Genomic DNA, 15,546 nt, shown 5'->3' on the forward strand with positions numbered 1-15,546 from the left:
CAATCGTACAAATCATCCGAGATGTATGTGAGTGAGCGAGAGAACAACCGCTTTCTGTTTCGCTTTCTTCAGTCAGCCGGTGGCAAAAGAAGCTCCTCACCGTCGCTTGCACACACTCACGACACGTAGCGGTATCAACCGAGCGGCTGACTAACCAGCGATGAACGGTTCGTGTGTTTACCGTTGTGTTAGTGTCGCCGGTGTGCAATACAAATTGGGTGTAAATATGGGCGCTTTTCGCATAAAATCGCTCTCGCCAATCCATTCGCTGCCAAGTCCGTTCCCGAGTGGCGATCAATCCAGTTGAACTGTTGGTGCCAGTCGAGAAGCAGTTTGCAAACCGTGAGAGAAGAGTATCGTTGTAGTTTTGTGCGCGGACAGTCTTCTAGTTCTTGTTCTCATTAGATAGATAGGTATCTATTGCATTTTTTTGTCCTTTGGACGTCTGCCGTTCTTCCTTGTTTCGTCGTATTTAGTGCTCGGTATATACTATACGGAAACCGTCGCAAGTGTGCTGAAAATCAAGAGGTAGTGGAATGCTTGGAATTGGCTAAGATTTTCAAATGTTTTGCATAATTATTTTTTATGTGAATTAGGGTGTTTAATGTATTAGCTCTTCGGTTTCGCTCTATCATCTCTAGTGAAAAGTTAATAAAGAAATCAGTAGAATATTTTTATGCCAGGTTTACGATGTAGTTTTCCTTGTACTAGTAGTATTAGTTCATCAAAAATAGAGCAAAACGAGGTTAGATAAATACTAAAATCATCTAATTGAATCCATTTTTCGATCCATCCCGGTATATCGAACAGACGAGTGAAAAATGTTCCAACTGAAAACGATCGCCAAGAGCACCGTGCTCAAGCAGGAAGTGTCTACTCTGGTGAAGGCCGCAACCGTCGGTGGCATCCAGCAGCAGCCACACCGTAACTGCTCATCATCCAAACATCAAATTCCGGACCGGCTCAAGGATGTGGCCACAGCGGTAAACCCGCGCTTCTTCGACATGGTTGAGTATTTCTTCCACCGGGCTGCTCAGATTAGCGAGGATAAAATGGTCGACAGCATCAAGGGTCGCGCCCCGATCGAAGAAAAGCAAAAGAAAGTCAAGGGAATTCTGATGCTGATGCAGCCGTGTGACCACATCATCGAGATTGCTTTTCCACTTCGCAGAGATTCCGGTGATTACGAACTGATCACCGGATACCGTGCCCAGCATTGTACCCATCGTACCCCGACCAAGGGAGGTAAGTGCTCTTTTTTTGTTAGTTTCTGCTCTGAAATTATACGCAGGCAACCACCTTTTGCTATAGAAAGCAAATACGACAGTAAAACAAAAACTAAAAAAAAAACTGCAAACGGAAGGCGAGTACACGATGGTTTGTCATTGTGAAGTTTTTGTTTTGCGATGGTAACTGTTGTAGGCCGAAGAGAATGTCACCGGTTATGCAATCACGAGGAAAATTTTCTTTCCTTCCACGCGTGTTTGACAAAATCGAATAAAATATGGGAATTTTTCTTCTCGGGTATAAATAGATCATTGAATTATTATTGTTCTTCCTCGTAGTTCGTGATTCGTTTCCGCAAGTGCTGATATGTTTCAGTGGCCACGAATGGGTCTAAACACAGTTTGTTTGTTTAGGCATTTTCTCCCGCATAATGTTATCGGAAATGCTCTTAAATATTTTCCGGAGAACAAGACAATGAATTTGTAAAATTCAGCTTAATATGACCAAAAGTTTATTTTTAACATTTTTATTGACTTTTCCGTTGCTTAATTTAATTTAATAGTATGATGGAGGAATCCCCCTGAACACTGAACAGAACATGACTATTCAGAAAATTGACAGTGTGACAAAAAATCAACGGGCAACTCTCGGATGGATTATACCTAAACAACTCCTGAAGTTCTACCAAAAAAATTTCGCTATACAAATTCCTGTTTCCTTAGAGCATTCAGTTTTATGAATTTGTTTTGGTCAGGTATCCCAAACCGTTTGTTACTAGAAACTTTTTATGGAAGTTAAAAGCATCAATAAGTGCACATATCTACACGATTTATGCACTCATTTCATGTGGAAATGATCTGTTGACTCTACTCATACTTGTCTCGTCTGTAATTTGTAATTTATTAAACATCCAGTAACTTGTTTCATGTGTTTAATTTAGGACAAAGAAGTTACATGTTTTAATAATAGGGGGAAAATCCCAAAACCACAAATCTAGTGCATTGCATTGTTTAGTCAACACTCAGTGAGGTCTGTTTAAGGCAGCTTTAAAGGAAGAAATGGTTGGTTTCATTTTAGTCTAGAGCGGAAGGGCATTGCACAGTAATGCGCCGTATTTCAGCACGTTCTACCGCGTACTACTAGTGTGTGGCGGGATGGTAAAAGAACGGGAGCGATTCATTTGTCCTCAGTGTAGTTTCTGGAGAAGGTAGTCCGGAAGTTCCTGCTGGTATGCGCCACGGATGAAGTAGCAGATTCGACGATGGTAGTTCGTCAGAAGGTCATATCCCAGGAGAGAGTTTTGTACGGCGGCAGTAGTATCTTTAGGTCGTATTTCGTGTACGAGTCTTATAACTGCTTTGAAGCAGCGATGCAGCTGTTTTTTAGGGATGAGTTTAATCCTGGCTAGCAGATCACATCAAGTCGATTTTCGAAACTGCTGGTAGTCATATAGGCTTGATCGGGTTCGAGGTTTTCGGGATGGGTGTGGCGATAGCGAGTATCTGTATAGTATAGTGTTTCGTGGATGCGTTCTAAGGCTATCAGGTTCGCACTTTGACGGGCTGCGTTGATATTGATATTGTAGTCGTCTACTAAATACGTTCGGTCGAATCCAAAAACGAGCAAGCCTAGGAGCAGTTTTTCGTAGCACCGTGCGAAAATTTGGTTCGACCCAGACGGGTTGTAAACGACTACAACGGAAATGTTTAGGTTGTTAGTTTGAACTCGAACAGTTAAATGTTCGAAGCGCATTGCAATGGGTACGTTAAGTTCGAATTGCAATTTGAGGATTGGTGCAGTTTTCAATCCTTTTTGGACATACAGACCAACACCTCCGCAAGCTTTACTGCCTCGACCTCTGTCCCCGGGTAGAGAGTGTCGAATGAAATTGTAGCCGGGTATGCGGATCGGTCCAGTGGGAGCAGTTTGCTTTAATTTCGTGTTTCGGTTATGCCGAATAGAGAGTAGTTGTGTTGATCTAGTAGAAGCTTAATACCGTCGATGTGTCGATGTAGGTACGTGGAATTGCTTGTCATTATAGGTAATTCATCGTCGGCTTAAGTTGTGTTCTTGAGGGTTAAAGTTGGGTGACAATAGAGTTGTCTGCAGATTGGGCGTCGAAGATGATTGACGAGTTGTTGCATTTGTCTTCTGTCTCCACAAGCTGGGTTATATTTTCGGTGTCCTCAACTCAGACGTATTTTTGTTTCTCAAGAAGTCGAACAGCTATCCGATAGTTTTTGACGAAAACCGACTGTACAAGCTTTTTTCTGTTTCAGTCGTAGGGCGAGCATGTTAATCCGGAACGCTTGAAGAGATAAGACCTCATTGATGGTAAAACGATTTTCAAGTGGGAATGCGCTATTTTGAGCGCATAGCTTGGCATCTTTATGAACACTGAAGTACCTCTGGAGAACTTTTTCTCTGACCTCGTGGCCATCAAATATTACGGTATCCAGCGGGACTCCATTTCGAGGATCTTATTGGCAGTCGAAAGTACTTCACCGAATGAGATGCATCATCTTGTGCCCGAGAAATCGCAGAATATCTTCAAACGATGCTTTTGATGTTTTCATTCTTTTGCTTATGTATTGTGAGTCGATAGCCGTTCAGCTGTTCGGAACGCAAGCTGCAAGTTTGAACCCGGATTACATTATCTCGATCTTCGTTTCAATGTCGTTCAATATCTTACTCTCCCTAGTAACAATTGTAGTTTTATGGTACTCTTGAAGTCCCTCTTAAAACTTAGATTGCACTTTTAGTGTGCTATAAAACTTAAATTGTTACTTGGGCTGCTCAGTGCGTTTGAAACAATATCGGTCTTCGCCTGGATTCTGTTGATCTGCGTTTTACTATTACAGCGATCGCTCACAAGTTGTTTCTGTAGTTCGCCAACTTGAGTGGACAAATCGTCGATCTTCTTCAGCAGTTCACAATCGTTCTGTTTAGGTAAACATGCCGCTGCTACCGTCGGTCTATGAATAAGGCAACCACGGACTGCACATATCTTAACAAGATACCAATAGTTGCCAACCTCCGATGCCAGTGATTCGCCGATCCGGACACAGGACATGTCAAACCACTTGAGACACTGGTCGCAACAGATCCAGCGGATGTTTTCGTTGCTTTACTTCTTCGGCACTTTTCGTTTTATCGCAGGCGGGTTCGATTTTCCGCTAGCGTTGCAGACGTCATCATTGTCCATGGTTGAGATGGTGATAGGAACACTACACAAGCCGACGATTATATGGGTTTACGTTGATTGCATTCAGGTTCAACCGGGAACACAAAATAGTTTGAGGTTAGGTTCGGTTTGTGGTAACTCTTTCAAAAGAGGTGAAAATCGGTAGAACATCTATTTGGAAATGTGCTTTGAAGCAGCGGAACGGCTTCACAGAGAACTGTGGACAACCGACACCGATTTTCACTTTTTATGGAACGATTTTCGCGAGTACACAGAAAGCGCGTCTAATTACTAGGCCGTGTTGCCAGAACAGAACCTTTGCTTTACTTTTGATTTATAAAACCATAATGCACTATAGACTAGAACTGTTTACATTTAGTGAGAGCTATTCTGATCCTGGGTATCGAAATAATGACCGATGGCAATGTTTACTGAATTTGTGTGGAACATCAAATTAAAATCTATGGTTGATTTTTGGAACAGTTTGGTCGACTATTTCTCTAGAACATAACTGTGATGACATATTATCGAAGTCGAAGTGTTCGGCAAGCTCATTGGAGCGACGCGGAGTTAGTGTTACGTGTTTCGATGTGTAGCAATTTTCGAGGGCGAAAAACACGTGTTAAGACCTAGAGGTTGATTTGTCCGAGGAGATCGGGAACATCATACTCAGCCAACAAAAGCTTTGATATGAAAATGGCCTGGGAAGCGTGCCTACGCTCTTGCAAGGTATGTAGTCATAATAGTCTGTGACACTTCTCATACGGTGGCAGGTTCAATGGATCATACCAAGGCAATTGACATAAAGCATGTCGTATAAATTTGTGCTGGATAGCTTCAATCCTCTCACTCCACGTTGCATGATAACGGCACCAGACGAAGTTTACAAATTTCACAGTTGGCGCACCAGTGAGCAATATAAAGCCTTGAAACACAAAGGATCCCGGAAATCGCTGGTAATTTTTAACGTAAAACCTACCAGTCGATTTGCTTGTCAATAGTCACTGATAAGTGGTTGGTATAAGGTAACCTTTTATCAAGGATAACCGCTTCGTACAAGGCAATTCATTTACCAACTACGCAATGCCCGCACCTCTTGAGCACCTAGAACTTGAATAAGTTTTTCGTTTCGACTTCATCACATCGGTATCGTCATACCGACTTGATCACTCACGGTATGTTTATTCGAAAAAATCGGCATCTCTAAAACTTCAGTTTGTGATAGAATTGATTCTTCTATTTACAACCACAAATAAAATAGTCGATCGAGGGCTTTTACTTCTTATTTTAAAGATTTTTATTTGAAAACATAGATTTTGCAATGAAGCTGTTTGACATTTTTTCTTCTATGTACACTCAAGTTTTTTTTACGCGGTTTTTTTTCCGCGGTATTTTTTACGCGGTTTTTTTACGCGGATTTTGAAATTTACGCGGTTTTCATTTACGCGGATTTTGAAATTTACGCGGTTTTCATTTACGCGGTTTTTGAAATTTACGCGGTTTTCATTTACGCGGATTTTGGAATTTACGCGATATCCATCAATGAGGTTCCCTTTATCGCGGATTCTTAAATTTAAGTGGTCTTCATTTACGCGGATTTTGAAATTTACGCGGTTTTCATTTACGCGGATTTTGAAATTTACGCGGTTTTCATTTACGCGGATTTTGAAATTTACGCGATTTTCATTTACGCGGATTTAGAAATTTACGCGGTTTTCATTTACGCGGATTTTGAAATTTACGCGGTTTTCATTTACGCGGTTTTCATTTACGCGGCTCGTATCCCCCGCGTAAAAAAAACTTGAGTGTATTGCTATAGACATTCAAATACTACTAAAAGTGAGAATCTGATGGGCAATTTGATTGTCTACAACTAAGTAGAAAACTATAAACCGATATAAAATCTCCCGGGAAAATTGTAAATTTTTTATCAAAGTTTTAGATTTGCACGGGGCCTACTGGTTAATAAGTCGATTTCAAAAAAATAGTTTCATTTGCTTAACAAAGTTTACTTTAATTAAACAGTGTATTCGGAGGAATCTGAGTGCTGATAAAGTCCCACCTTAAGGTGGAAAAAACATTCCACATTCTTGCGAACCAATGGTATCTTATGACCAAGGAGATATAGAGAAGAGTAGATAAAATTTGTATGAAATTGGTACTCTTTTCAAAGAAGCTGGGTATTATAGTAAAAATGAACAGTTTTTTTTTGTCACAATATATTCGACGAATGTCAGCATGGATTTGTGAAGCAACTTTCTACAACTTCGAATTTGATGATGTACACTAGCATCTTGGTCCCCTCTGTTGAGAAGCGTCAACAAACCGATGCAATATATTTTGATTTCTCGAAAGCATTCGATAAAGTACCTCACAACGTTGCTCTTCTGAAACTGCAAAGACTAGGATTTCCTGCGTGGTTAACTGGATGGTTGCAATCATATCTGTCTAGTCGGAGTGCTTTCGTTGAAATTGGTTCAACACGTTCTAGCTTGCTCGACATGCCAACCGGAGTCCCTCACCTAGGGCCGCTAATTTTTATTTTATTTATAAACGACATTTCTTGAGCGTTTTTTCAAAACGTCATATCTGCAATGAGTTACTCTCTTTATTTACTTTCTCTTCTGTTAATAATTCGGTCACTTTAACATTTATCCCTCAGCTCTTTGCATAATATGCTAGTTAAAACCACCGTCTTTCGATCTGTACTGTAAAATAAGTGAAAAGTGTTATAGTGACGCCGTAAAAATCGAAAGAGAATGTATAAACAGAGAGTAACTCATTGCAGATATGACGTTTTGAAAAAACGCTCAAGATTTGTGCTCGTATCAAATCTGGAAAACTATTCTTCGCCGACGATTTGAAGATTTTTCGTTCCATTGCTTCTGGACTTGACTCTGCTGCACTTCAAGATGATGTACTTAATATTGAATAATGGTGCCTGTTGAATGGTATGCAGATAAACGTTGACAAATGTAAAATGATAAGTTTCAGGCGATCATCCACTCTATCTCATTATGAGTACTTGCTCCAAGGCCGCGTCATCGAAAGAGTGGACTCCATTCGTGACTTGGGAGTGCTTTTTGATAGAAAGCTGAGCTTCTCGGATCACATCACCGCGAAGGCATTCGCAACACTTGGTTTTCTGAAGCGAAATACCGCTGGCTTTAACGATTTCTACGCACTAAAATCTCTATATTGCGGATTGGTGCGAAGCATTTTGGAGTATGCTGTGCAAGTGTGGGCTCCACATCACAACGTCCAAATAATCCGATTAGAACGCGTACAAAGATGTTTCGTGCGATACGCTCTAAGAAATTTGCCGTGGAATGACCCTGCCCATCTACCACCTTACAACGATAGATGCATGCTGCTTGAGTTACCGACGTTAGAGTTCCGCCGCACATTCTTGCAAAGAATGTTTATATTTGATATGTTGTGTAATAACATTGACTGCCCAGATAATCTTGCACGGATTAATGTGTTTGTACCTCCTCGCGCTCTAAGGAATCGTCCTCTTTTGTGGATTCCTAGACATCGTACTGTTTACGGTCAAAACAATCCTGTGGATTGATGTTGCTACAAATTCAACGAAACTTCACATCTGTTCGATTTTAATGTCACCAAATCTAGTTATAAGTTAGCTATTAGGAAATTTTATTTAATTTAGATAGTATGTTCTATTTTTTAATAATCTGTACGGTATCTACCGAAGATCGAACAAATAAACAAATCATTTCATGCTGGAGAGTGGCTGATGTAATCTTGTATAAACCTCCTTTTCCATCAACATCTTGTAAGATACATTTGGCTTAAATTTAAACCTCTATATTTGAGTAAACTCGACTAGATATTTGGTCATTTGAGAATCCTGGTTCACCGTTTAAAATTTGTATAACAATGATGGATATAAAAATACTTCTACGAGATTTAGGTTCAAGCTTGTTAACTTTTTAGAAAAATTGGAGGACTTCTGTTCATCGAACGATATTTGCATAAGGCTTTTCTTGTACTCCAATCACAGTTCGGTTTCAAAAGGAACTGATTTCACATATCCTAGGAGAAGGATGCCGAAGCCTGATATCATAATTCTCTTTGAGAAAAAATTCTAGAATCGCTAGACGCTGAAAAGAAATTACAATAGTCAATGAGAAATAAAAGTTTGGTCTTTTGTACGAAAATAAGAAGCTTAATTTAAAAGTATAGAGGTATATAAAGTACCACATTTACCCGAAAGAGGAGTTGCTATTGCTGTCTCCAGATTTTGGAAAGAGTTTCCAGTTTTCTCGATATACGGTCTTCACTCATATCCTATATTATGCGAAAAAATTTCAATAAACAGACTTAAATTACTAGGAGACTTCACTCAATGTATGGCTCAGCGCGATGCTTTCTTGTTCGTTCACTGTTGTGATGAGTGTTTTGCGAGTAACGCTTCAGGAATTTATTCTTAAAAGAAATTATGAAGCTTGGTTTTGATGCTTTTTCCTAAGACATTGTGAAATGTGTTTCTTTTGAAAATAAAATGCGATTTGAGTATATCTAAAACTCAAGGTTTTTTACTCCTTCAATCATATTTCTTCTAATATTGAAAAAGACCAATAGGATTTTTATTCAAAAATTGCTATAAAATCCGTCATTTGTTACAATGACTCGAATTGTCTGATTAAGTTTATTCAAATAGAAAGTTTTGAATTTAAGCCAATTGTATTTTACCAGGCAGGATCTGAACAGGAAGGGGGTAATTCTAGATTACAATCTCTTAGAATGAAAATAGGAATTATAAAGAAGACAGGAATACATGATAGAAAAAATAAAATCTGTTTACTATTTTAATCAGTAAGTATCGAATAAGTCTGGTCAATATTTCTCTATACTTCCATGTTCATAAAATATCATTGGAACCCAAGAACCGACGGAATCTGAAAACATAATTTTTCCTTTTAAAAAAGGGCTTTGTAAACACTTAAATTCATCTGAAAACACTGTTCATTTAAACCAAATATTTTTTCTGAGTCCTTGCAAATCGACGTTTTAACCAGTAGACCCGTCTAAATCGGAAAACTGACAAAATGTTAATAACTTTCTCGGATGATTTTATATCAATTCAATGGGCTAATGAGATTTTTGTAAACAAACTTATTTCGCTGTCGAGTTGGATTTCATGAAAGATACACATGAATCAACATCTTTGCCCTTGGTAGAATCAATTTCAAATGCTTTCTGTGTTAAAATTATAAATTAAGAGAAATCAGCAAAACAATAAGTTTGCTTACGTATCTTATTAGCCCTATTCAAAAGTTAATATGGAATTTATATTTTTCTACAAAGTTGTAGAAAATGAAATTTTTCGCCAGATTCTCAATTTTAGTATTATTTGAATGTCTATAGTACCACCTAGCGGAAAAAATGTAAACCTAAGTTTTTATACAAAAATCTGAAATAAAAAGTTGTTATATACCCCCAACTGATTATCTTGCAGTCAGTTGCAAATAAAAGAGAAAAATCCGTTCCTTCGTATCCTGAAGTTTCGCGGATGCCGAATTTTTTTAATAAAGGTTTTCAACAAAGACACCGTGCACCAGTTATCTGTATCAATTTCCCAATTTACAATCTACAAAACCAGAAGTCAAAACGGTGCCGACCTCTTACATAAAAGCTATAGCACATTTCTCGTCGCTTACAGTACAAGTCATTCAGGTCAGTCTATAATTGCTTCATTTTTTATTGTTTGATGATTGTCTGAAGCGAAGCACATGATTTTTGGCATATTGTTCAAAACGCGATATTTCGTCTATTGATAATCGTATAAATTTGAGTTGGTCAGCTAAAAGATGGAAATATTCACTGATAAGAGCAACTTGGCGATACGTGATGCTAGACATTGAACATTTGCAATGGTTTTTGATGTCTAATTATTACTCTGTATTTGCAAACATGCCCGTAACAACGCATTTTAAAATATGGGTTAAATTCGACCTTTTTGTTAATCTCGACGAATGAAATAGAGAACTGTGAACTATTAATTATCTAAACTCGTAAGTAATCTTTACAGTAAAGAGAACTCTATCTCAAAAGAATATGAATCTAGCTTCCAAGTATTGCGATATGTAATAGCTATACAAAGTAATTTCACGCATTGAGAGACACTAATACTACAGTTTTAATTTCTTCCCAATAGTTCCCCTACACACCACGTGACCACCTGACACATTTAATTGCGAATCATACATACGTACTTAACTTCTAAATATAACTTTTTTGAGGTAGTCGCTAAGCTCGCTTCCAAAGGTCGTCTGCGGTGCGCTGTTTTCTTATACAATTTGTATGACACACCGTGGTCATACGTCTATTATCCACTAGTAGTGCTTCCCGGCGGACAGCGGTGGCGCCGGGCAGTCCTAAACTAAACAAACGTTGCGCAGGCTTGTCCCCGTATCGCAATAGTTGGCAGATTGACGGCGATGTTTGTGCGATCGATTAGCTGAACGGAACCTAGCATTTAACAACAACCTGTGATCGTTGAGTCAGGAACATTTATCTACCTCATCAGGTGATCAATTTTCGATCCTCGTCTAATTCCTTCCCCAAACAGGTGGAACGATTTGCTCTCTAGACTTTTCCACCCGTTTCGGATGATTTGATTTGACGTGCAAACATATGTAGTAAAGCTTATCACTCGCTTATCACCTAATTGGTGTCAAAAAAGGAGAGTATGAAGTAAACACCCGAACAAATCGTCCGTTTCAGCGCTTGTACTAACCCGGAAAAGCATAGGGGTCACATTCGAAGAAACTGGTACCGATGCGGACGGTGTCGGTGTGCCCCCTAGTTTCTGTTAGGCTTTGGTTGCCGAAAACAACAACATATTTACCGACTTCGTATGACATCATTCGACATTAAAATATTTACAAACTCTTGCTCGCACTGGGGATTTTGATAGTGCATTTCAATTAAACGTCGCATGTTGCACCTAAGATTAGACCAACAAGAAGCAGCTGACGGGTATGTATTGTGGTGCGAGAGTCTCGCACCAAAAAATTGTGGAACGATCGCTGATAGGTGATTATTACTTATGAACACCATAAACGCGATAACACTTAAAACATGCAAAAAATAGCGTGTCGTGAGTTGGAAATTTTGTTGCCATGCCCCTTGCTATCATTGTGGGATTGGCTCGGTCCTTACCGTTGCTGATTGGTGCAGATTATCTTATCTGCTTTCGGGCAGAAGACAACCACGGGATGACCGTGGAAATATATTTAGATTGTCTGGTTCGTTTGCGCGATATGACGTTTATGGTTATGTTTTCAGAGTCACGTGGGGATTGCTAACGGACTAATTTTCAAATGCTTCAAATTAATGATCATTTACATAAATTACTTTCTTGTTTTTTTTGACTATCGTCAAAAAAGGTTAGCGAATCAGTATATTTCCATTCTCTCCCACCACAACAACAAGTCAAACAACAGGTTTTTAATTTACACCGGTCCTCGCTTGAGCAAATTTGATTTGATTTGAAATTTCTTCACTGCGTCGAAATTCAATCTAGCGTTCAGCTATTAACACAACAGTCCAAAAAAAATTACGATAGGTCAATTATTTAGATCCTGCTAATATTAAATGCATTACGAAAAACAAATCACGTCAGAACCCGCAAAATATTGACTTCTTGGTTGACTCCAAATTAACCCACATGATCTACCGGCTGAATGAACCGGTTTCTGCTTGAATTCACAGAACTGTTTCCGATGCGAATAAGAGAAATAAATGTTGACTACACATATACACCTACAAGAAACAGTAGTGCGATTGTACAGTCAATTTTACTGGCCTTATATGAAACTGCAGACGGAGACGATAAAATAAAAAAAAAAGTTCTTATCAATTCGAATGTAAACACGTGTCTTGTTTCACTGTTCATGATATGTTTCAGCTAATAAATTCCGATCATTTATAATTACTGAAACTGATCTTTATGTTTGCTGAAATATTTCACCAACGCGACCGGATGGCTCGAGATCATCAGAATATCGTGCTATCCAACCATTCTTAATTGGCGGCTTCGTTCAAAAACTTTTGTTGAAAAACAAATTATGTGGATTGTACCCTTTATTTCTCACTTGTCACTATACGGCCGGTTGTATGTATGTTTTTTTTGTTGTATATGTTGTGTACCAAAAAAACATCACGCGGCCAAAGAAATAATCTTTCCATAAAAGTGAAACGTAGGCAGCTGAGTTTGTCCGTCATTAAATAATCACTAAGCGTAGTATATACAATAAAAGTCTTGAAATGAACAGTCCGATTCGATTTTGCACCATGCATTTATTTTCGGACATTTTTGCCGGAGTTGTGTTCTTTTTTGTGGTGATCATTATTGTGCGATGAATTGGAAACGCACCTTTCATGCATTTTGATGCGACAAATTAAATTGATGCGTTCATTAATGAATAATCCAAAGCAGCGCCTGAAAATGTGTATTACCCAAGTTTCATATATATTATACTAATTGGCAACGGAAACGATAAGTATTTATTAAATTGATAATAAATTGTGCTTCCAAAGATGTAGCTTTTCATATGCTTCGTTTACGACTAAATTTCTACACTAAATGGTACAACATTTTACGAACATCTGATCGATCCCGACCAAAAATAATCGTCGCTTCTCTTTTGGAAAAGACAATATCGAATACTCAATAATTCCATTCTCTCCATTCGTATTTCTGTTTGCTATTTTAATTGATAGTTCACTAGAAAGCATATTTTTTATTGGACTTGAATATATTTATTCAATAACTCATCAATCATTCGTTAATTAAATGAACGTATTCATAATTTTTTTTAGGGTACTAGGTATACATTATTTCTACGTTTTTAGAATTTGTACATTATTTCTACGTTTTTAGAATTTGTGGTGATTTTTTATGCCATGTTAATGGCAAATTTTTGTTTTTGATGAGAGACGGAAAACAGGACAGAGCCCGCTGGAGCAGAGAATCTTTAAATTTGATCTTTTGCAAGGTACCTCTTCTATTGTACCAAGAGATAACCATTAAAGTGAAGCAGTTATACACTTATTACTACAATTGAAACTAACAACATACTATTAATAATTGCTACGCCGTTATTGACCAGAATCATTTGAGATTGTAAAATGTTCGTTGGAACAATATGCGTGGGAATAACATGATGAGTCACATTGTGCAATCTATGTCGTTTCCTGATCAATACCGACGACGGCCACGCACGAATGCAGATCTTCTCGGAAAGCAAGGAATGTTAGTCCGATACATGTCGCTGATAGAGACCGAGGAATCCTCTGCATCTCCACATGTATCACGGAAGGAGGAGAGTTGTTAGTAAGGGTGCGAATAGCGTTATCATGTAATAATTACTCTGGGCAGCCGGCTGCCGAGAATTTGGGAAATTTATCATTTGTCATTTTAATACGATCGGCTAGATAGGCAACATGAACTACGGATAGCTGATTATGAAGAGCATTACTTACATTTTAATAATTCGGTAACGTTCATTTTTCTATCACGCGACGAGTTTTTCGTGCTTTGCTGACTTTACCCGACGATCGTTTTCGCGGCAGGGACACGAAAAAAATTATTCGTGCTGGTATGACTAAGGAAAATCGATAACTGGCCTTCGATCCCTATCGCGAATGGTGAACTCTCAACCCTCACACAGAATTGAATTAATTACTCCACTCATACAAGACCATGGGCCCTCCCTACGCACACCTTATGCTCCGTAGAATAATTGCCTAGTTGGTCAAACAAGTTCCAAATAATCATCGAAATTAGTCTGCTCAGTTCAACGCAATGTCAGCCCGGCTTGCATCACCAGGCGGATACGTCCACCCTTACAATGCCATCAAAACAACGAACATTAAAAACTGCATGCGACACAATATGTGAAACTTTGGAAATAATAAAATGAAGACTAGTAATTATTTGCAACAAAACAAAAGGGGATAAAATAGTTGCATAACCAAAGTGGCTCACTGCATTGTTGACGAATCACCCAACAAAATCAGGTGATAAGGGACACGGACGAAAAAAGATGACCACCGCCCCAATCCGAAGCGTTAACAGTTACTGTGTTTGGGCATGATACACACTAATGGTGTCAGCACAAACCGTTATATTTCCAATGGACCTGCAAAGTATGTGTATCAACTTGGTGATGGTCGTGGTCGATTAGTGACCGTATCTGTACGACGAAAATGAAGTACGAATTTTAGGTTTTTTTCTCAACCACCAACGGAAAGGACCAAAGACAACTCAGCGTCATCACGAGGAATGGGGTGATATTTTACACGGAGAATAATTTTTCTGTAGAACAGTTAAAGAAACTTGGATATTCATGTTCTCGTAGTCGCATACAATCTCAGCAATGACCTTCGAAGGACCGAATTATGATGGTAAAATTAGTGAGAGATTCCAAACGTTAGACATACAGGTAACTGAATCAAACAAGAATTCAACAAACGAAGGATGACACGTTGGAGCTAACCAGAGGGCAAATAATGTTGAGGATGTGGGTTGTGTTGCCTTTCTGAAAGTTGAGTGGGCCTGACTAAATTTAAGCAATAATACACAAGGTGATCAGAATGAACTGAAAACAAGCATCGGGACTAGTCAAATGGGCTCAAAAAACGTCACAACTATTGTTTTATAAACCTGGTTTTTCATATTGAGTGAAATAGCTATCTTTATTAACGTCAATGCAGAATAATTGCGTCCCATACATACAAACTTTGAACGCAATGCGCAAACCCGGGGAGCAATCAATCACTCCCAAATTTTACACAGCCATTTGGGACCACAAAAGGAACTAGAAAAGTGCTGCGCTGAAAAATGACATAGGGTGATGAGCCTATTTGCGCCATGTTTCTATTATCACCCTACCCATGTGAAGCCGTTGGTTAGAGCAGTGTCTGCCATCTTTGTTCAACGCATTGAGTCAAATGGTAGCGCAACAATAGGGGCACTCGATTCGAGTTTTCATTGTGCTCAAACACGAGAATTTTACTGTTTTCAACGCATTTGTGTTATTATATTGGTTCTTAACAACGAAGCAAAGCGGTTGATGTCAATTTTCACGCATTCCATTGATTGT

General features: G+C 38.7%; 1 protein-coding gene across 3 annotated transcripts in view; it reads left to right on the forward strand.

The window, feature by feature from the left end:
• The first annotated feature begins 256 nt into the window (after positions 1–256).
• Positions 257–15,546, forward strand: part of LOC131677771 (glutamate dehydrogenase, mitochondrial) — a 36,550-nt gene continuing 21,260 nt past the window's right edge. Inside the window, exons 1-2 of one of the 3 annotated variants that reach the window (XM_058957802.1) lie at positions 257–413; positions 811–1,245. In XM_058957802.1, coding sequence (XP_058813785.1) covers positions 822–1,245 — 424 coding nt within the window. In that variant the 5' untranslated portion in view covers positions 257–413; positions 811–821. Of the gene's footprint in view, positions 529–810; positions 1,246–15,546 lie in introns of all 3 variants that reach the window. The other 2 variants (XM_058957801.1, XM_058957804.1) reach the window with 2 other exon arrangements.

This window comes from Topomyia yanbarensis, chromosome 1 (genome assembly GCF_030247195.1).
Source record: "Topomyia yanbarensis strain Yona2022 chromosome 1, ASM3024719v1, whole genome shotgun sequence".
Lineage (NCBI taxonomy): Eukaryota > Metazoa > Arthropoda > Insecta > Diptera > Culicidae > Topomyia > Topomyia yanbarensis.